This window comes from Entelurus aequoreus, linkage group LG08 (genome assembly GCF_033978785.1).
Source record: "Entelurus aequoreus isolate RoL-2023_Sb linkage group LG08, RoL_Eaeq_v1.1, whole genome shotgun sequence".
NCBI classification, from domain to species: domain Eukaryota; kingdom Metazoa; phylum Chordata; class Actinopteri; order Syngnathiformes; family Syngnathidae; genus Entelurus; species Entelurus aequoreus.
Genome location: NC_084738.1, coordinates 51,775,911 through 51,798,410, shown reverse-complemented (window position 1 = coordinate 51,798,410; position 22,500 = coordinate 51,775,911). Strand labels below are relative to the sequence as shown.

Below are 22,500 nucleotides of genomic sequence, written 5' to 3'. Positions count from 1 at the left end.
CTGACTTCCTGTGCACTTAAGATGCAACTTTAAGGTTTTACTACTTACGTTTAAAATCCTAAACGGTCCAGCTCCATCCTATCTTGCTGATTGTATTGCACCATATGTCCCGGCAAGAAATCTGCGTTGTAAGAACTCCGGCTTATTAGTGACTTCCAGAGCCCAAAAAAAGTCTGCAAGCTATTTCTATTCGGGCTCCAGTACTCTGGAATGCCATACCGGTAACAGTTAGAGATGTTACCTCAGTAGAAGTATTTAAGTCCCATTTTAAAACTCATTTGTATACTGTAGCCTTTAAATAGACCCCTCTTTAGACCAGTTGATCTGCCGTCTCTTTTTTTTTCTGCTCTGCCCCCCTCTCCTGCGTGGAGAAGTTATCAAGTGACCACAGTTGACGCGCTAGCTGTTCAAAGTTGGGACCCGGGGTGGGCCACTCCTCTGTGCATTAGTTGGGGACGTCTCTGCGCTGCTGACTTGTCTCCATTCAAGGGGGGGGTTCTGCAGTCCCCTACAAAGTTTCTCATTGTGCTCATTGGGTTTAGTTTTTTTCTTGTCCTGATGTGCGATCTGAGCCGAGGACATCATTGTGGCTTGTGCAGCCCTTTGAGACACTTGTGATTAAGGGCTATATAAATAAACTTTGATTGATTGATTGAAGATCACTACACCACTCAGATAGTGGTGTAGTGATCTTCAATCAATCAATCAAAGTTTATTTATATGTCCCTAAAGTTGCCATTTGATATTTAAATAGCAGCAAACTCTCTAATAAAATAATCAATTAGCTGTTTCATTCATTACGCACACAGACGCCAGGGATGTACAAGTATATTTCATGCTTTTGCATTGTTTGATGACGAGTGCCGCTATGTTTATATGTTTAACAGTTCCTGAAGGCAGCAGCCCTCGCCAAGCTGGCCAAAGTGCCTACTGAGCATGTTATGATACCGTCAGGACGAAAATTAATATTGACTCATTCATATTCAATATCACTTGTACAAATGTAATGTAACAGCTCATGATTTTTAAAAACTTGTTGGTAGCGTGTATAACATGCATAACATGGTAATTTTTTATAAAATGTTGAAAAGGTGATAATTTGAAAGGTTGAACAATTGCAGGTATTTTTCCTTAGTGAAAGAGGGGGCAAAATGGCAATAGTAAATGTTGCCGACCGCTGGTGGAGACCGGAAATAAATCAAGAACTTACCAGCCATGAGAAGACATATGATGCACATGGAGAATGCCACCAACATGATGATCGGTAACTGAAAAACAGGATAAATATATCTCACTGAAGTTCACTGGTCATGCAAACAGATAAAATACTAATTAACTGACAGTCAGAAACTTCCAGTCTTTCTGCACCCGAAGAGGACTGGGGCAGTCCGATTCATCAATGGCAAAATTACCCAGAAACAGGTCAATTGAATCCTGAAACAAAAAGAAACCATTAGGACAATAGAATTGGTCAATTGAATCCTGAAACAAAAAGAAACCATTAGGACAATATAATTAATCTTAAATCAAACAAAATATGGGCTTCCTCGATTGTTTTACAAAGATTGGGTAGTGCGAACTGTTGTCTAAGTTGCAGAGGTGTGGACTCGAGTCACATGACTTCGACTCGAGTCAGACTCGAGTCATGCATTTGATGACTTTAGACTCGACTTGACAAAATGTAAAGAGACTTGCAACTCGACTTAGACTTTAACATCTATGACTTGTGACTTCACTTGGACTTGAGGCTTTTGACTTGACATGACTTGCTACTTTCCCCAAAACCTAAAGCTTAAAAAGTTATTTGGGAGCGCTCCGTATCTTTCATTTTGTACGTGTCTGTCTATCAGCGTGTGTGCTGCGTGTCAGCGTGTGTGCTCTCAGTACAACAGCCAATCAAATTAGATCTACATCGTTTTCATCACACAGCATTCAGCCAATCAAATTGCAGGGCAACCAATGAACAAGACTTGTCAAACAACGTGCCAGTGAGAAAGATTTATACCAAAGTTTGTTTCGCTCGGGTATAAAAACTACGACTTGGTCAACAAAAAACGAATTGCCGTATGCAAATCACGCAGTTCGAATATTACAGACGGAGACGCAACAACTTCAACAAGATGCACAAAGAAGGGTAAGTTTTGAATGTAAGATAACGTTTATTGGCTAAGTAACATGACTTTTATTTGCTGTGTAGTTAAATCAGTGAGGCTGTAAACTCACTGCTAACGTCATAACCATAGACATCTTATAAGTAGACGCAGCATCGAGCGCTACTGCTTACTGGCGCAGACGAGACGCGGGGCCGCCATCTTGGAGTGGTGATCCGCTCCACTCAGTGCAATTCATTTGGCAGGAGCAATGAACTGTCAGCGCATTTAATTCATTTTACCTCACTGAATACCACTCATTTTCACGCGCTTTTTTGTCATACGTGTAGCTATGATAAAGGACACATGTTTTATTATTCATAGTTTGCTTAACAGTAATATACTATTCTTATATGCTATAAGTGACCAGACGTCCGAGATCAAAACTGGGAATATAATCCCAGAGAAGGGGGAAAAAAATGGTCAGCTATTTTTAAGTTGAAGAAACAATATGATTAGGTTATATATACATGCGTATATCCTACATAAACAATGTATGAATACATTAAATATCTATATATCTTATAGACTGCATCTCTGTTGCTGCAGCAGCAGAGAGTTTATTCTGTCTTGACACTTTGTATTGGTATTTTGTATTACATTCTTCCCTTAAATGATCATGTTTACAGTGATTGTTATATATGTATTTTTTTATGTATGTCGCTTTGGATAAAAGCGTCTGCCAAATACTTAAACATATATAAACACCTGTAAGTCTTTATATCAGCTAAAACCACCAATCTGTTTCACTGGATTCAGAAAAGAACCAAATGCTGTCTTACCCAACAATGTTAGTATTTGAATATTGTTACTTGAAGACTTATTCCTGGTTACAATTATACTGTTAAGAAAGTATTGTCTTATATTTTGCCTAAAATGAGAATGCATCATAATCAGTGGCGGCTGGTGAATTTTGTTTTAGGTGGGGCTGAAAGTTTGTAAACCAAACCCCTGTAGGGGCGTCATCCTCCCCCAGAAGATTTCATTGTGATTTTCACATACAAATATTGAAGATCTTTGCTCCTTCTCAACTCTGTGGTAATATTATTTTCATAAAATACAACCAATAGTACATTAATGTTAAATCTTACTTGTGAAAAGTAATCCCCCGATTCCTTTTTTCAACAGTCCGCTCATTTGAGCAGGAAAACGCTGAACACCAGCCCGGCATCTTTGTTTTCTACCTGTCAACTGTCAGTTTAGGCTGCTCGCCGGCTCCTCATCACCACTTCAAGATGCAAATTGCTCGCGTCACAGCAACCAATGCTGCGTCTACTTATAAGATGTCTATGGTTATAACATCATTTCAAACACAGCAATATGTTGCGTCCACTGCAGTTCGCTACCTTATTCATACTTTTTGTCAAGTGATTTTTTTAAGCAGGGTTGCATGAGGTACCTACAATTAACGTTACGTTACTCAATGTATCACACACAGTAACATAACGTTAGACGGCGGTCAGCAGCACCGCGTATTTTAGCCACCTACAAAAAGACAAACATAGTCAAATAAAGGTCAGTTAAAATGTATACTATATTAAGAATATGTGTACATATTGCATAGGGCCCTGACATCTAAAAAGTACAACTCTGTTCATTGTTATGTTCATGTATTTGTTATGTTTTTCATGTGTACACACACATCAACACACATACAGTATGAGATGAGATCAATGAGATAAGGTAAGAACAGAATAGAAACTGCTGTGGAACTAGTTACAATGCAATATGCCATGGAAATACAATGTTAACACTTTTGTACAAATAAGTACAGTTGCACTTGTTTTTGCAAATGTGTTTATTCTGTAAAGGAATGAGTTAAATGTTTAAACTATTAAAATGACTGGTTAATAGTGCTATTATGAATTGCAATGTCAGTACTATTTTTTTTCCTGCTATTTCAAATGCACTTGTTTTAATAAATAAATACAGCGGTTTAAAAGCATACACAATCTGTGTAAAAATATTAGTCTGTGGTTAAAAGGACTTGAAAGGACTCGAAACTCAAAATGCAGGACTTGTGACTTGACTTGAGACTTTCCAGTCTTGACTTTGGACTTGACTCGGGACTTGCCTGTCTTGACTCGGGACTTGACTCGAGACTTGAGGGCAAAGACTTGAGACTTACTTGTGACTTGCAAAGCAATGACTTGGTCCCACCTCTGCTAAGTTGCACATTAATACTAACTCTGCAGCGAATTAAATTAGTTTTGCAGGTTTACATTTCAATTAAGTTGTATAAATTGCTTTAAATGGATGTTTAATCCTTACATTACTGAATAAAGTATAAATAATGATTAAAAATGTTTGGAAAGAATAAGATCGAGACAGAGATGCTGTGTTGAAGTCATGTGATCTACCGTTATTGTTTTCTACCGAATAACAAAACATGTATGTATTATTTTCACTACGGATTAATTTCATTGTGTTAAAAAAGGATCAAATATATTTAAATACACACTATTAAAGGCCTACTGAAATGAAATTTTTTTATTTAAACGGGGATAGCAGATCTATTCTATGTGTCATACTTGATCATTTCGCGATATTGCCATATTTTTGCTGAAAGGATTTAGTATAGAACAACGACGATAAAGATCGCAACTTTTGGTATCTGATAAAAAAAAAGGCTTGCCCCTACCGGAAGTAGCGTGACGTAGTCAATTGAACATATACGTAAGGTCCCCTATTGTTTACAATGATGGCCGCATGAAGTGAGAGAGATTCGGACCGAGAAAGCGACGATTTCCCCATTAATTTGAGCGAGGATGAAATATTTTTAAATGAGGAAAGTGCAAGTGAAGGACGACTAGTGGGGAGTGGAAGATGCTGTGAGAGCCGGGGGTGACCTGATATTCAGCTGGAAATGACTACAACAGTAAATAAACACAAGACATATATATACTCTATTAGCCACAACACAACCAGGCTTATATTTATTATGCCACAAATTAATCCCGCATAAAAACACCTAGGTGTTTGTTATGCTAGCTCCTAGCTACTAGCTCGAGCTAGTTATAGCTCGAGCGGGTAATATGGACGGGATCCTGTATATATAACCCGCCAATACAATTCAAACACCTGCACAACACACACACTCACTCAGCCCAAACAACCGTTCACCTAACCCAAGGTTCATAAAGCTTATATATTTAATCAAAGTTACGTACATGACACGCACGTACTGGCAAGCAATCAAATGTTTGGAAGCGCGCGGGTGGGACCTGATATTCAGCTGGGAATGACTACAACAGTAAATAAACACAAGACATATATATACTCTATTAGCCACAACACAACCAGGCTTATATTTAATATGCCACAAATTAATCCCGCATAAAAACACCTAGGTGTTTGTTATGCTAGCTCTTAGCTACTAGCTCGAGCTAGTTATAGCTCGAGCGGGTAATATGGACGGGATCCCGTATATATAACCCGCCAATACAATTCAAACACCTGCATAACACACACACTCACTCAGCCCAAACAACCGTTCACCTAACCCAAGGTTCATAAAGCTTATATATTTAATCAAAGTTACGTACATGACACGCACGTACGGGCAAGCAATCAAATGTTTGGAAGCGCGCGGGTGGGACCTGATATTCAGCTGGGAATGACTACAACAATAAATAAACACAAGACATATATATACTCTATTAGCCACAACACAACCAGGCTTATATTTAATATGCCACAAATTAATCCTAATGCTAGCTCCTAGCTCCTAGCTACTAGCTCGAGCTAGTTATAGCAAGGGATCAAATGTTTGGAAGCGCAGCTGTGTACTCACGTTATCGCAACTGTGTATCCAAATCAAAGTCCTCCTGGTAAGAGTCTCTGTTGTCCGAGTTCTTCCATCTTGACTGCATCTTTCGGGAATGTAAACAAAGAAGCGCCGGCTGTGTACGTGTTGTTGCTGACTTCCCTCGCAAAATAGACACTTTGCACCGACAACTTTCTTCTTTGCTTGCTCAGCCTTCTTTCTCCATAATGCAATGAACAAATTGCAACAGATTCACCAACACAGATGTCCAGAATACTGTGGAATAATGAGATGAAAACAGAGCTATTTCGTATTGACTTCAATGGTGTCCGAATACTTCCGTTTCAATGATTGACGTCACGCGCATACGTCAACCCTCAGAGGCGTTTCGAACCGGAAGTTTAGCGGGAAATTTAAAATTGCACTTTATAAGTTAACCCGGCCGTATTGGCATGTGTTGCAATGTTAAGATTTCATCATTGATATATAAACTATCAGACTGCGTGGTCGGTAGTAGTGGCTTTCAGTAGGCCTTTAAGCATTAATGAAGCATTATTAAATACTGAATTAATTATCTATTAAGTGTAGTTATTTCCGACATTAATACTCATCAGTATGCAGTTTATGAACAGTTATAAATGATTTACTTATTATCCTACTCAGTGGCCTAGTAGTTAGAGTGTCCGCCCTGAGTTTGGTAGGCTGTGAATTCAAACCCCGGCCGAGTCATACCAAAGTCTATACAAATGGGACCCATTACCTCCCTGCTTGGCACTCAACATCAAGGGTTGGAATTGGGGGTTAAATCACCAAAAATGATTCCCGGGCGCGGCAACCGCTGCTGCCCACTGCTCCCCTCACCTCCCAGGGGGTGACCAAGGGGATGGGTCAAATGCAGAGGACAAATTTCACCACACCTAATTTGTGTGACAATCATTGGTACTTTAACTTTTTAACTTTAACTTATTAGTGAATTATTATTATTATTATTATTTTAATATTAATATATGTAGCATTTCTACATTATATTTAGGAATTGGTAATGGTATGTACAGTTGTGGTCAAAAGTTTACATACACTTGTGAAGGACATAATGTCATGGCTGTCTTGAGTTTCCAATAATTTGTACAACTCTTATTTTTTTGTGATAGAGTGATTGGAGCACATACTTGTTAGTCACAAAAAACATTCATTAAGTTTGGTTCTTTTATGAATTTATTATGGGTCTACTGAAAATGTGACCAAATCTGCTGGGTCAAAAGTATACATACAGCAACATACATTATCAATTTTGGTGATGTAGAAAAGTAACAATCAAATCAAATTAGCTTCATGGCATGGCCTCTTAAAGGCCTACTGATACCCACTACTGCCGACCACGCAGTCTGATAGTTTATATATCAATGATGAAATCTTAACATTGCAACACATGCCAATATGGCCGGGTTAACTTATAAAGTGCAATTTTAAATTTCCCGCTAAACTTCCGGTTGAAAACTCCTTTGGATGATGACGTATGCGCGTGACGTAGCCAGTGAAACAGAGGTATGGATCCCCCATTGAAGCCAATACAAAATAGCTCTGTTTTCATCTCATTATTCCACAGTATTCTGGACATCTGTGTTGGTGAATCTGTTGCAATTTGTTCATTGCATTATGGAGAAAGAAGCTGAGCAAGCAAAGAAGAAAGTTGTCGGTGCGAAGCGGAGTATTTTGCGAGGGAAGTCAGCAACACAACACAGCCGGTGTTTCATTGTTTACATTCCCGAAAGATGCAGTTAAGATCGAAGAACTCGGACAACAGAGACTCTTCCCAGGAGGACTTTGACTTCGATACACAGACGCCTGTAGAGAACTGGGACAACACAGACTCTTACCAGGATTACTTTGATTTGGATACACAGAAGCAGACGCGGTACTGTGAGTACGCAGCTGCGCTTCCAAACATTTGATCGCTTGCCCATACGTGCGTGTCACATACGTAACTTTGGGTAAATATATAAGCTTTATGAACCTTGGGTTAGGTGAACGGTCCTTTGGGCTGAGTGATTGTGTGTGTTGTGCAGGTGTTTGAATTGTATTGGCGGGTTATATGGACGGGAGCTAGGAGCTAGCATAACAAACACCTAGGTGTTTTTATGCGGGATTAATTTGTGGCATATTAAATATAAGTCTGGTTGTGTTGTGGCTAATAGAGTATATATATGTCTTGTGTTTATTTACTGTTGTAGTCATTCCCAGCTGAATATCAGGTCCCACCCACGCGCTTCCAAGCATTTGATCGCTTGCCCGTACATGTGTGCCATGTACGTAACTTTGGGTAAATATGTAAGCTTTATGAACCTTGGGTTAGGTGAACGGTCCTTTGGGCTGGTTGTGTTGTGGCTAATAGAGTATATATATGTCTTGTGTTTATTTACTGTTGTAGTAATTCCCAGCTGAATATCAGGTCCCACCCGCCTCTCACAGCATCTTCCCTATCTGAATCGCTTCCACTCCCCACTAGTCCTTCACTTGCACTTTCCTCATCCACAAATCTTTCATCCTCGCTCAAAGTAATGGGGAAATCGTCGCTTTCTCGGTCCGAATCGCTCTCACTTCTGGCCGCCACCACTGTAAACAATAGGGAACTTTGCGGAAATGTTCAACTGACTACGTCACGCTACTTCCGGTAGGGGCAAGGCTTTTTTTTGTCAGATTCCAAAAGTTGCTATCTTTATCGTCGTTGTTCTCTACTAAATCATTTCAGCAAAAATATGGCAATATCGCGAAATGATCAAGTATGACAACATATAATAGATCTGTTTAAATTTAAAAAATTATTTTCAGTAGGCCTTAAACGTCATGTGAGTGATTATAATTGACGACACCTGATCTGAAAAAATGAGTCATTGATTTGAACAAGTCAGGAAAGTCACTTGGAGCCATTTCAAAGCAGCTTAAGGTCCCAAGAGCAACTGTGCAGACAATTGTTCGTAAGTATAAAGAGCATGGCGCAGTTTTGTCACTGCCACGATCAGGACGAAAACACAAGCTATCACCTGCTGCTGAGAGAAAATTGGTCAGGATGATCAAGAGTCAACCAAGAACCACCAAAAAGCAGGTCTGCAATGAATTGGAAGGTGCTGGAACACAGATGTCAGTGTCCACAGTCAAGCGTGTTTTGCATCGCCATGGACTGAGAGGCTACCATGCAAGAAGGAAACCCTTGCTCCAGAAACGACACCTTAAGGCTCTTCTAAAGTTTCATCTGACATCACATGGACAAAGATAAGACCTTCTAGAGCAGGGGTGGGCAATTAATTTTTACCGGGGGCCGCATGAGCTACCCGAGCACTGCTGGAGGGCCACATCGACAATATTTCAATTAAATTTTGCTCAATATTATTTTTGATATATACCGTAAGATAAATAATAATAATAATAATAATAATAATAATAGTAATACTTCAACATAGTGTGTGTAACAGCATTCCATGACTAATATATATAAATTAACATTAATAATAAATGACAGTAAAATAAGCACACGTATGACTGAGGAGTCATAGTGTAACTTTGTGTGGTGTTTGAGTTGTCCGACTTTTTGTGTGGCCTTAAGCACCAGTGGTTTAGTGCTATGCGTGTTGGTGACAGATGACAAGTTGGTCTTGGCCTGGTTTGTACGGCAGAAAATGACTAGTTTTTCGAGATAGAATTGTTTTACTCATGTTTTTGGTGTGGTTATGTCTGAATATAAACAGTTTTGTTCAATAAAGTGATCGATATAATTCCTGTCCTCGAAGCATCTCGATAGACGTTACAATAATTGAACGGTGTTCAATTGAACGGTGTTGACGAACACCGTTAGGGCCGCTTGTTGTCACTGTCACTCAAAGTTGCATTGCAAAATTACATAGAATAAATATGTTTATTTTGTTTATAATTCAGATGGGATTTGATTTGGTGCGCGGCATATACTTGCTGCGCGCAGCGGACGCTTGAGCAGTGCGCAATTGCGCAGGCACGCACCTTAGGTGAGGGGACGTTGCTTGGCAGTTCATGTGTTGTTGAAAACACGCCATTCCTCATCAACTTTTCTCTTTTTGGCGTCTCGGGTGTAAACCGTGCATCACTTGTCGCTGCATGTGCACCTTCACTCGCAGGTTACACACGGACACACGCCCATAAATAATACTTTTCAAAATAAAAGCAGCACAGTTGTATTGCGCGCAGGACATAGATGTTTTTTCAACTTTATTTTGTAATTGCAGTTGTTCACATTCACTCACAATCACGCATACGTCCACACGGAAGTAATACAAATAACGATTTTCAAAACAAAAGCAGCACCGTTGTATTGCACACTCGACATAGATACTTTTTTAAATTTATTTTGTAATTTATAATTGGCCTCACGCGGGCCGGACAGGGACGCACAAAGGGCCGGATGCGGCCCGCGGGCCGCAGAATGCCCAGGTCTGTTCTAGAGTAAAGTTCTGTGGTCAGATGAAATAAAATTGAGCTGTTGGACCACAATACCCAGCAATACGTTTGGAGGAGAAAAAATGAGACCTTTAATCCCAGGAACAACAATTCCTACCGTCAAGCATGGTGGTGGTAGTATTATGCTCTGGGCCTGTTTTGCTGCCAATGGAACTGGTGCTTTACAGAGAGTAAGTGGGACAATGAAAAAGGAGGATTACCTCCAAATTATTCAGGACAACCTAAAATCATCAGCCCGGAGGTTGGGTCTTGGGCGAGTTGGGTCTTCCAACAGGACAATGACCCCAAACACACGTCAAAAGTGGTAAAGGAATTGCTAAATCAGGCTAGAATTAAGGTTTTAGAATAGCCTTCCCAAAGTCCTGATTTAAACCCCATTGAGAACATGTGGACAATGCTGAAGAAACAAGTCCATGTCAGAAAACCAACAAATTTAGCTGAACTGCACCAATTTTGTCAAGAGGGGTGCTCAAAAGTTAAACCAGAAGCTTGCCAGAAGCTTGTGGATGGCTCCCAAAAGCGCCTTATTGCAGTGAAACTTGCCAAGGGACATGTAACCAAATATTAACATTGCTGTATGTATACTTTTGACCCAGCAGATTTTGTCACATTTTCAGTAGACCCATAATAAATTCATAAAAGAACCAAACTTCATGAATGTTTTTTGTGACAAACAAGTGTGTGCTCCAATAACTCTATCACAAAAAATAAGAGTTGTAGAAATTATTGGAAACTCAAGACAGCCATGACATTATGTTCTTTACAAGTGTATGCAAACTTTAGACCACGACTGTACATTTACAGTTTGTAGATCATTGAAAAAGTGTATGTAAATAAGACTTAATAATCGTTCTAGACATTTATACATGCATAAAAGAATAGTTATATTTATAACTATGTTTATAAACTGCATATTAATAAGTATTCATGTCAGAAATATGCTTTATAAATTAATAATTCAGTATGTACTAATGCTTTATTAATACTAAATAATTAATTACTCAAAAAAGTTTCAGTGTCAAAATACGGCTGTCAAGAGGTTTAGGTCTCCCTCCCTGCCACATATTTAATGTGTCTTCTTTGAGACCATCCTGACACTTCTTTAACCGGGTAGGTGTTTACTCTATCATATATTTTACAAATTGTGACTTACTTCAGCTTGTTTGCTTGTTGGCATTAAGTTGTAAACAGTCTTGCCAATTTGCCAACAGCTGCCTCACTCACGCTGACATGCAGGCCGTGCACTTTGACTGCACATAGAGCAACTAGTTCTGAAGCAAATATCTTATCTGTCCACTACAATGTGTTGGATCATTGTTAATGTGTATTCAAATACATTTAAATGTGTAGAAAAATAAATAAATATAAGAAATGATATATTAAAAACATTTTTAAAAAGACTTAATCAACCAAAACAATTCCACAACCTGCAGTTCAATATGCAGTACCTACACGCCCTGTAGTTCTGGGCTATGTTTACACTGCATACACACATTGCCCATATGTGACCTGTATCAGATGTTTATGTCAATGTGAACAATAACAATTTTTTTAAATCCGACCCACGTTCAGGTCGTGTTCATCGGACCTATACATCATCGAAAGTTGACAAATGTCACAATTCTGTGCTTAGCTGGGCTTTTTATTTGGTCTGCTTTGCTGTCTTTGTTTTTAAGTCCTATTTGCACTACAGGATCACAATATAATATTTTGTAATGTATTATATTCTATTTATAAAGCTATTCCTGTTAACCTTTGCCACTTATGACCTATTATATTAAAATTATGTACATATTATCGTTCTTGTGATTTTTAATGGGCTAAATCTGACACCTTATGTACTAAATTTCATGCCATTTTATGTGCAGATAGGCGTGTGAGAAAATGCTGGACAAAGGATCATAAACAGTCAGTCGTGAAAGAAGGATAGTTTGGCTTCTGGTGGGACTCCCCACCCACAGTCATTTTTTTTTGCAATGTAAATGACCACATAAAAAGATACAATTTAAATGTAATTTCCGGTTTTATAATCCACTACCTTTTCCCCAGACTTTCAACCGTTGCGCTTTATACAACGCTGCGCCTAATTTATAGATTTTTCGGGGGTTCACATGCCTCAAATTGCAGCCAATAAATTAGCCTCTTCACATCAGACTAATGATATTGCCAAACGGGTCACAGTGGACAAATTAAATTGTTCACGTTAAAATCAAACGCACTGTGCACTCACCCTCATCTTCGAGAAGATGCAATGAAATGTTCACAACCCGCCAAATGCAATTAACCAGGCCATTAAAAAAGAAATCGGAAGCCACCACCACCAACAAACTTCGAAAATCCTGACTGCTGTCTAAGATGGTTAATTTCTTCAACAAACATTTGTGTGTATGGGTGTGCATATGTCCCGACGGGATCACCACCTTATCGTGGTGGGGCACTTTGCGCGTCTCCATGACCCCTAGAGCTATGTCGGCTGGAGTCTTGTACTCCTGGCAGGGTTACCCATGCCGAACAGGTCGAAGGGTAGAGTCCAGACTAAGAGTGATCCCGAAGACCTCAACGGTAGAACAGGCAGAAGATGGTAGCAGTGAGAAGCACCACAATGGCTGTAAAAGTGGACGAAGGCTAAGGGAGCACGCCCTGACAGAAAAGCAAGCTGGTGGCGGCAAGCTTTGAGGCGGTTTCCCAAAAACCTGGATTCCGGCAGCTTCCTGCAGTTGTAAGAAGATGCCGGTCGTCTAGGGTCTCCCTTGCCACTGGAACGATCTTCTTACAATCAAGGTAGTGGCGTTGGGAAAAGCGCACCCCTCATGCCACTCTAAAAACCATCATTGCGCAGGTATCTTCTTTACCTGAGTCTCTGACCTCAAAAGTCTGACGGCGATGGAGCGTCCAGTAACGGGGGCAGGTTTGAATGAGCTGGAAGCTCTTAGCTGGAACTCTGCACGTCAGCGGCACAGGACAACGGTCGTTAGCAGCTGGGATTGAGTGGCAGCTGTTTCCGGCAGACTCCTGTGCGTCTGAGCAGCCCCTATTTAGGGACCGCACTGCTCACCCCAATTGGGGAAAGGCTTAGAAAAGGTGGCCTAAAGATTGCCCACTCAACACAGTACCCGGGCAGGAAACCGCACCTGTCGGGACATTCCATTACGCGGTCGAAATACAAAGATTATACCATTTAGAATTGCAGCATGGAACATAAGGACACTCCTGGATGCCAATCCGGACAGACCACAGCGCAGAACAGCACTTGTTGCCAGCGAGCTAAAGCGCTACAATGTGGATGTGGCAGCACTCAGTGAGACCCGATTCCTCGAGGAAGGCTCACTCAATGAAGTAGGAGAGGGTTATACGTTCTTTTGGAAAGGATACCCCATGGGCGGACCACACCTTCACGGAGTTGGTTTTGCAATCAAGAACAGCCTTCTGCTCAAGCTCACAGAATCACCAGTGGGTGTCAGTGAAAGGCTCATGACTCTTCGCATCCCCCTTGCAAAATGCAGACATGTCACTTTGGTAAGTGCCTATGCACCAACTCTGCCATCCAATGATGAAGAGAAGGACTGCTTCTACCAGGCACTCGATGACATCCTCAGTCACATCCCGAGGAGTGACAAAATCATGTTGCTTGGTGATTTCAATGCAAGAGTCGGAAAGAACACGCAAAACTGGAATGGTGTGATCGGCGCCCACGGCATTGGAAAAGTCAACCCCAATGGCATGAGACTCCTTAGTCTCTGTGCGGAACACGATCTTACCATCACAAACACCATCTTCCAACAAAAGAACAAGTATAAGGCATCTTGGATGCATCCCAGGTCCAAACACTGGCACCTGATCGACTATGCGATCGTGAGGAGGGCTGACCTCAAGGACGTGCTCATTACAAGAGCTATGCGAGGGGCAGACTGCTGGACCGACCACCGCATGATTCTGACAAAGGTCAGAATGCACGTTCGGCCCCTAACACGTCACGGTGCACCAAAGAGGAAAACACTCAACTGTGCCAGACTCTCCAGCAGCGACACCCGTGACAACTTCCGTCGCTCCCTAGCTGAGAAGCTGGCAGACATTGAGCCGCTGATCACCTCAGAGTCTGGGATGGATGAGAAGTGGACCTCTCTATCCACCATCCTCTTTGACACTGCAGCCCAAGCCAATGGTTTTAAAACCAAGAAACACCAGGACTGGTCTGACCAGAATGCTGGAGAGATCTCCACCCTCCTGTACAGAATGCACAAGGCACACAGAGCCACCCTGAACAACCCACAATCCCAATTCCATAAAAAGCAATGGCAAGCCCTTCGTTCTGAGGCCCAAACAACTCTCAGAAAACTGCAAGATGAGTGGTGGATCTCAAAGGCCAATGAAATCCAGTCTCACGCTGATAGAAATGATATGCACAGTTTCTATGATGCAGTGAAAACTATCTACGGCCCCAGAAACTGCTCCCTGGCACCTGTTAGATCTGCTGATGGAACATCTTTAATCAAGGATCAGGCTATGATAGTGGAGCGGTGGGCTGAGCATTTTAACACCGTGCTCAACCAGCCCACCCCAGTGGACCCAACTGTCCTTGCAGAGCTCCCTGAACATCCTAGCTTGCCAGATCTCGACCTCCCCCCAACCTTCAAAGAAATCCTGCATGCAGTCAAAACCCTGAAAAACAATAAATCCCCTGGACCTGACAGCATCCCGGCTGAACTTCTCAAGGAAGGAGGCTACCTCTGTACACGGACACTGTATCTCTACATTTCAGAGGTGTGGAGACGAGAGTGTGTCCCGCAACAGTGGAAAGATGCCAACATTGTGACCATCTACAAGAACAAAGGAGACAAATCCATCTGCTCCAATAGTAAGGGTATCTCTCTGTTGGCGATTGCTGGAAAGGTCCTTACCGCAGACTCATCCCCGCAATATCAGAACGGGTCACCCCAGAGTCGCAGTGTGGTTTTCGGAAGGACAGGGACATGATCTTTGTGACACGTCAGCTCCAAGAGAAATGCCGGGAGCAGCACAAGGACTTGTTCATTGCCTTTGTCGACCTTTCAAAGGCATTTGACACAGTGAACAGGGACCTACTGTGGCAAGTCCTGAAGAGATTTGGGTGTCCACCCAAGTTTCTCACCATCCTTGCACAGTTCCATTCTGGGATGATGGCCTGAGTGGTAGTTGGAAGACACAGCTCAGAGCCCTTTGGTGTGAAAACTGAAGTGAAGCAGGGCTGTGTGCTGGCTCCAGTTCTCTTCAACATCTTCCTCGTCTGTGTCACAACACTGCTACGTAGGGGGATGGAGGAGCAGGCTGGAGTTACCATAGACTTCAGGCTTGATGGTAACCTGTTTAACATCAGGAGGCTACAGGCAACTACCAAGCTGACCTCAGAGACCATCATCGAGCTGCAATACGCCGATGACTGTGCCCTGGCTGCCCATACACCACAGGCTCTGCAAAAAATCCTCTCGGCAGCTGTAACTGCATATACCAGAATGGGACTGACGATCAACACCCAGAAGACAGAGGTACTCTGTCAGTCCAGTGCTGACCTCCCACAATACCCCACAATAACCCTCACAGCAGCAGGGCAACAGCTGCTCACGGTGCCTACCTTCAAATACCTGGGGAGCATAATGTCTGACACCTGCTCAATGGATGACGAGATCCAGAACCGCCTCAAGCAAGCATCAGCATCTTTTGGTCGTCTAAGGAGAAGGGTTTTTCAGAACAGCAACCTCAAACTCCACACCAAAGTGCTGGTCTACAGAGCAGTATGCATCACTGCGTTGCTGTACGGATGTGAGGCATGGACTATCTACAGCCGCCAAGCCTGGAGACCTTCCATGTAAGATGTCTGCAGAAGATCCTTGGCATCACATGGAAGGACAGAGCAGAAGTGCTGGAGAGGGCAGGCAGCTGCAGCGTGGAGTCCATCATGACCCAACATCAACTCAGGTGGTTGGGGCATGTCATCCGAATGCCCAGCCATAGACTCCCACGCAGAATCCTCTATGGTACTGACCATAGAGGATTCTGCGTGGCCAACGCAGTGCTGGTGGGCAGAAGAAGCGGTTCAAAGACCAAATGAAGACCACACTGAAGAGATGCCAGATCAACCCCTCTTCACTGGAGGAACTTGCTTCCTGCCGAGACCTCTGGCGCTCCCACTCCTCACAGGGAGTGGATTATATAGAGGAACAGCGCACACAACACCGTGCAGCAAAGCGTGCGAAGAGGCATGCTCGACAAGCCACCCCTGCTCCCCCCAGCACCTCCTTCACATGCCCGGTCTGTAACCGCATCTGTGGATACAGGATCGGACTGTTCAAACATCAGCAGACTCACAAATAAAAGAAGATGGTCATCATCGAATCGATGGACAACCATAAGCAAGTAAGCATATGATAATACTATGCCTTCTGCTACCAATTCTCCAGTCAATCAATTGCATGAATTTTGTCCTCTCAAATAAATATGTTCAAAATGATTGAGTTCAGACAATATTTTTGTGTAAGAGAGAGGGTCTCAGATGTGCGAAACCTTTCACACACCTGGGACACAGTCCTTTATCGGCGACATCAGGGCGGTTGACAGATATTTTTAGACACTTCACACCAGGACGCTATGACAGCTCTGATGAAGCTGAAATGTCAGCTGAAACTGTCAGCAGATAAGAAACCTATCTTACACAAATAATAAATGATAAATGGGTTATACTTGCATAGCGCTTTTCTACCTTCAATGTACTCAAAGCGCTTTGACAGTATTTCCACATTCACCCATTCACACACACATTCACACACTGATGGCGGGAGCTGCCATGCAAGGCGCTAACCAGCACCCATCAGGAGCAAGGGTGAAGTGTCTTGCCCAAGGACACAACGGATGTGACTAGGATGGTAGAAGGTGGGGATTGAACCCCAGTAACCAGCAACTCTACCAACTTCGCCACGCCGTCCCAAAAGATTTGTCTGAACACAAGAGTTTTGAACATATTTATTTGAGAAGACAAGATGAATGTAATCGATCTACTTTGAGAAATATACAGACATGGCCGTGTCACAGCTCTTCGCCACATGGAAGGACTTAAAGGCCTACTGAAATGATTTTTTTTTATTTAAACGGGAATAGCAGATCCATTCTATGTGTCATACTTGATCATTTCGCGATATTGCCATATTTTTGCTGAAAGGATTTAGTAGAGAAAATCGACGATAAAGTTCGCAACTTTTGCTCGCTGATAAAAAAAAGCCTTGCCTGTACCGGAAGTAGCGTGACGTCACAGGAGCTAGTATTCCTCACAATTCCCCATTGTTTACAATGGAGCGAGAGAGATTCGGACCGAGAAAGTGACGATTACCCCATTAATTTGAGCGAGGATGAAAGATTCGTAGATGAGGAACGTTACAGTGAAGGACTTGAGAGGCAGTGATGGACGTATCTTTTTTCGCTCTGACCGTAACTTAGGTACAAGCTGGCTCATTGGATTCCACACTCTCCTTTTTCTATTGTGGATCACGGCTTTGTATTTTAAACCACCTCGGATACTATATCCTCTTGAAAATGAGAGTCGAGAACGCGAAATGGACATTCAGTGCCTTTTATCTCCACGACAATACATCGGCGAAATGCTTTAGCTACGAGCTAACGTGATAGCATCGTGCTTTAACTGCATATAGAAACAAAAAAAATAAACCCCTGACTGGAAGGATAGATAGAAAATCAACAATACTATTAAACCGTGGACATGTAAATACACGGTTAATGCTTTCCAGGCTGGCGAAGGTTAACAATGCTGTGCTAACGACGCCATTGAAGCTAACTTAGCAACTTAGCAACCGGACCGCACAGAGCTATGCTAAAAACATTAGCTCTCCACCTACGCCAGCCAGCCCTCATCTGCTCATCAACACCCGTGCTCACCTGCGTTCCAGCGATCGGCGGTAGGACGAAGGACTTCACCCGATGCGTTTGGCGGCCCGGAGACGTAGGAAGGTAAGGTGAGGTCGCCGGCTAGCTCTCCAACAAAGTCCTCCTTGTTGTGTTGCTGTAGTCCGCTGCTAATACACCGATCCCACCTACAACTGTCTTCTTTGCAGCCTTCATTGTTCATTAAACAAATTGCAAAAGATGTCCAGAATACTGTGGAATTATGAAATGAAAACAGAGCTTTTTGTATAGGATCCTACGGGGTACCATAACTTCCGTTACTCTGACTTCGTCACGCGCATACGTCATCATACCGCGACGTTTCAGCCGGATATTTCCCGGGAAATTTTAAATGTCACTTTATAAGTTTACTCGGCCGTATTGGCATGTGTTGCAATGTTAAGATTTCATCATTGATGTATAAACTATCAGACTGCGTGGTCGGTAGTAGTGGGTTTCAGTAGGCCTTTAATAAAAGCTCGCTAGCTAAAAAAGTCACCTGGGATTCAACCTCCGATGCAAAGAAGAAGGAATAACACCTGCAAGTTTCAACATCAAAAGCCCCATCCCACTTAAAAATGCAAAAAACATAATCGATAAAGCAAAGAAGGCCCTCGTTAAAGAGCAAAATAGGACAACGGCAAAAAAATTGATGCCATCAACATGGGAATAAAGGTGAAAATGGACCCAATAAATCAAAATACAAACCCCGTTTCCATATGAGTTGGGAAATTGTGTTAGATGTAAATATAAACGGAATACAATGATTTGCAAATCCTATTCAACCCATGTTCAGTTGAATATGCTACAAAGACAACATATTTGATGTTCAAACTGATAAACATTTTTTTTTTTTTGCAAATAATCATTAACTTTAGAATTTGATGCCAGCAACACGTGACAAAGAAGTTGGGAAAGGTGGCAATAAATACTGATAAAGTTGAGGAATGCTCATCAAACACTTATTTGGAACATTCCACAGGTGAACAGGCAAATTGGGAACAGGTGGGTGCCATGATTGGGTATAAAAGTAGATTCCATGAAATGCTCAGTCATTCACAAACAAGGATGGGGCGAGGGTCACCACTTTGTCAACAAATGCATGAGCAAATCGTTGAACAGTTTAAGAAAAACCTTTCTCAACCAGCTATTGCAAGGAATTTAGGGAATTCACCATCTACGGTCCGTAATATCATCAAAGGGTTCAGAGAATCTGGAGAAATCACTGCACGTAAGCAGCTAAGCCCGTGACCATCGATCCCTCAGGTTGTACTGCATTAACAAGCGACATCAGTGTGTAAAGGATATCACCACATGGGCTCAGGAACACTTCAGAAACCCACTGTCAGTAACTACAGTTGGTCGCTACATCTGTACGTGCAAGTTAAAACTCTCCTATGCAAGGCGAAAACCGTTTATCAACAACACCCAGAAACGCCGTCGGCTTCCCTGGGCCTGGGCTCATCTAAGATGGACTGATACAAAGTGGAAAAGTGTTCTGTGGTCTGACGAGTCCCCATTTCAAATTGTTTTTGGAAACTGTGGATGTCGTGTCCTCCGGACCAAAGAGGAAAAAAAACATCCGGATTGTTATAGGCGCAAAGTTGAAAAGCCAGCATCTGCGATGGTATGGGGGTGTATTAGTGCCCAAGACATGGGTAACTTACACATCTGTGAAGGCCCCATTAATGCTGAAAGGTACATACAGGTTTTAGAGCAACATATGTTGCCATCCAAGCAACGTTACCATGGACGCCCCTGCTTATTTCAGCAAGACAATGCCAAGCCACGTGTTATATCAACGTGGCTTCATAGTAAAAGAGTGCGGGTACTAGACTGGCCTGCCTGTAGTCCAGACCTGTCTCCCATTGAAAATGTGTGGCGCATTATGAAGCCTAAAATACCACAACGGAGACCCCCGGACTGTTGAACAACTTAAGCTGTACATCAAGCAAGAATGGAAAGAATTCCACCTGAGAAGCTTAAAAAATGTGTCTTCTCAGTTCCCAAACGTTTACTGAGTGTTGTTAAAAGGAAAGGCCATGTAACCCAGTGGTGAACATCCCCTTTCCCAACTACTTTGGCACGTGTTGCAGCCATGAAATTCTAAGTTAATTATTATTTGCAAAAAAAAAATAAAGTTAATGAGTTTGAACATCAAATATCTTGTCTTTGTAGTGCATTCAACTGAATATGGGTTGAAAAGGAGTTGCTAATCATTGTATTCTGTTTATATTTACATCTAACACAATTTCCCAACTCATATGGAAACGGGGTTTGTACAATATAGATCGCCACTTGGACGAGGTAATTATCACATACTTGGAACGGTTATATTAAGAGGAATTTAAGACAACAAAACAACGACCCACTATCTGCTGTCATGACCAATTTCTTCATGGAGGACCTAGAAGAAGAAGCCATTCAAACTGCACCACTGCAATACAAACCAATACTTTGCAAGTGCTATATAGACAACGTATTAGAAATGACAGAGACTGGGTACACAGAAGAGCTTACAGATCATTTGAACACAACAGACAGCACAGGTAACAGACAATTTACACATGAAGACGAAACAAACAAACAAGGACAATATAATTTCTGAGAGATGTATCAAGGAGGACATGAAAATCAGGAAGCGAGGATCCAAGACCACAAACAGGGATGAGGGAGCATACATGCTTTTGCACACTAGGGACACGGTTCTTCATTGGCGATGTCAGGGCAGAGAACACATATGGTCGGGTCAGGGAACTTTATTTTGAAAGTTTTCCCGATCCGGTCAGCTGTTTTTAGACACGTCACACCAGGAAGCTATTACAGCTCTGAGAAGGCTGAAGTGTCAGCCGAAACTGTCAGCTAAGAAACGTCTTTTACACATAAAGATTTGTCTTAACACAATAATTTTTAACCTAATTCTCCAGTCATTTCAAGAGCCATGGCTTACTCTCGTTTAATGTACTGTCAGAGTTTCTCAACTTGGACACTGATACATCTCAAGGCCTGGATAGGCTAGACTAGTGCTTCTTAATAATTGTCTGTTACTTTTTCTGTTTATTTTCAATTTTCTGCTCTAAATGATTGGAACACCCTGCAACAAACATTACAACTCCCTTCATTTATCCGAATATCTTCATTTAAAAAGTTAGTGAAGGATTTTACCAGTTGTATGTTAACATACAATGTAATCACATCACATTGTACAGCTAGCTAGAGTTAAACAACAACAAAAAGTGATTATTAAACTTTAAGAAGACAGAAAGTAACCAGCTACTAACAGAAAATTAACAAGTAGATTAATATAAAACCAGAGAGAGGATAATCTCAGCAACTCTATCAGCACTGTTGCAGCCAGTACGCAAAAAAGAGTAAAACAGGAGGGAGGCTCAATCCATAAATTGCTGGTGTCGATACCAAGTGTAGTATCAGTGTGTTGTTTGTGTGTTGTTGTTGTTGTTTTAGTTCATGTTTTCAAACACAGGGAATTTTAACACTGGAGGATTTTGAGGGCAAAATCCAAAGGATTTAAATTAGCAGTAGATAGTGGTTGTTTGTGTTGTTTTTTTAGCTATTACAACTAACCATAGCTGTTTTGCTCAAATAATTGTATGTATGAAAGAAAATAAGGAACTAGTTTAAATATTGTATTGATGTTTTTCAGCAGTCAATAGCACTCACCATAGATAAATCAAAATATTTACTGTTAATACATGGAATCAACGTTGGTATTGGTATCAGCTGATTTCACTCATGGACGATAGGTATCAGAATTGGCAGCATGAAAACCCTGATCGTAACATCCTTGTCTGGTATATACCATGTTAATTGGATTAAAATATTTTAAAAACTCAATAACTATGGCTAAACTATATGTTCATCGCCTGAATTATACATTTCATAAAGTTCAATTCCTAATTCCACTGAGATTTAAGAGTAATTGTTGAGAAGAAAATAAAACAATACTATTTTTCCCCAAGTATTCAGCGATTTTTATTTTTTTATCAGTCTGTTTTTTGCCATGAATGTTTTTGGTATCAAGAGGTAAATTTCAGTTTTATAGATGTTATTGTGTATTTGGCTGGAAATGCAAGCCTTTTTCATCAAACATACTTGTCTGAAGCCGTCAGAGAAGTTGTTTTTGTAGTAGCGTATCATGGAGTTCCAACCATC

At 41.6% G+C, this 22,500-nt stretch overlaps 1 protein-coding gene across 1 annotated transcript in view; it reads right to left on the bottom strand.

The window, feature by feature from the left end:
* The window catches only part of sacm1la (SAC1 like phosphatidylinositide phosphatase a), a 92,327-nt gene that overhangs the window by 13,583 nt on the left and 56,244 nt on the right, over positions 1-22,500 (bottom strand). The window contains exons 17-19 of the mRNA XM_062056768.1: positions 22,441-22,500; positions 1,342-1,434; positions 1,211-1,268 (exon numbers count right to left, since the gene is read on the bottom strand). The exon at positions 22,441-22,500 is cut by the window's right edge and continues 34 nt beyond it. Of these exons, the coding sequence (XP_061912752.1) occupies positions 1,211-1,268; positions 1,342-1,434; positions 22,441-22,500 (211 nt within the window). The remainder of the gene's footprint in view (positions 1-1,210; positions 1,269-1,341; positions 1,435-22,440) is intronic.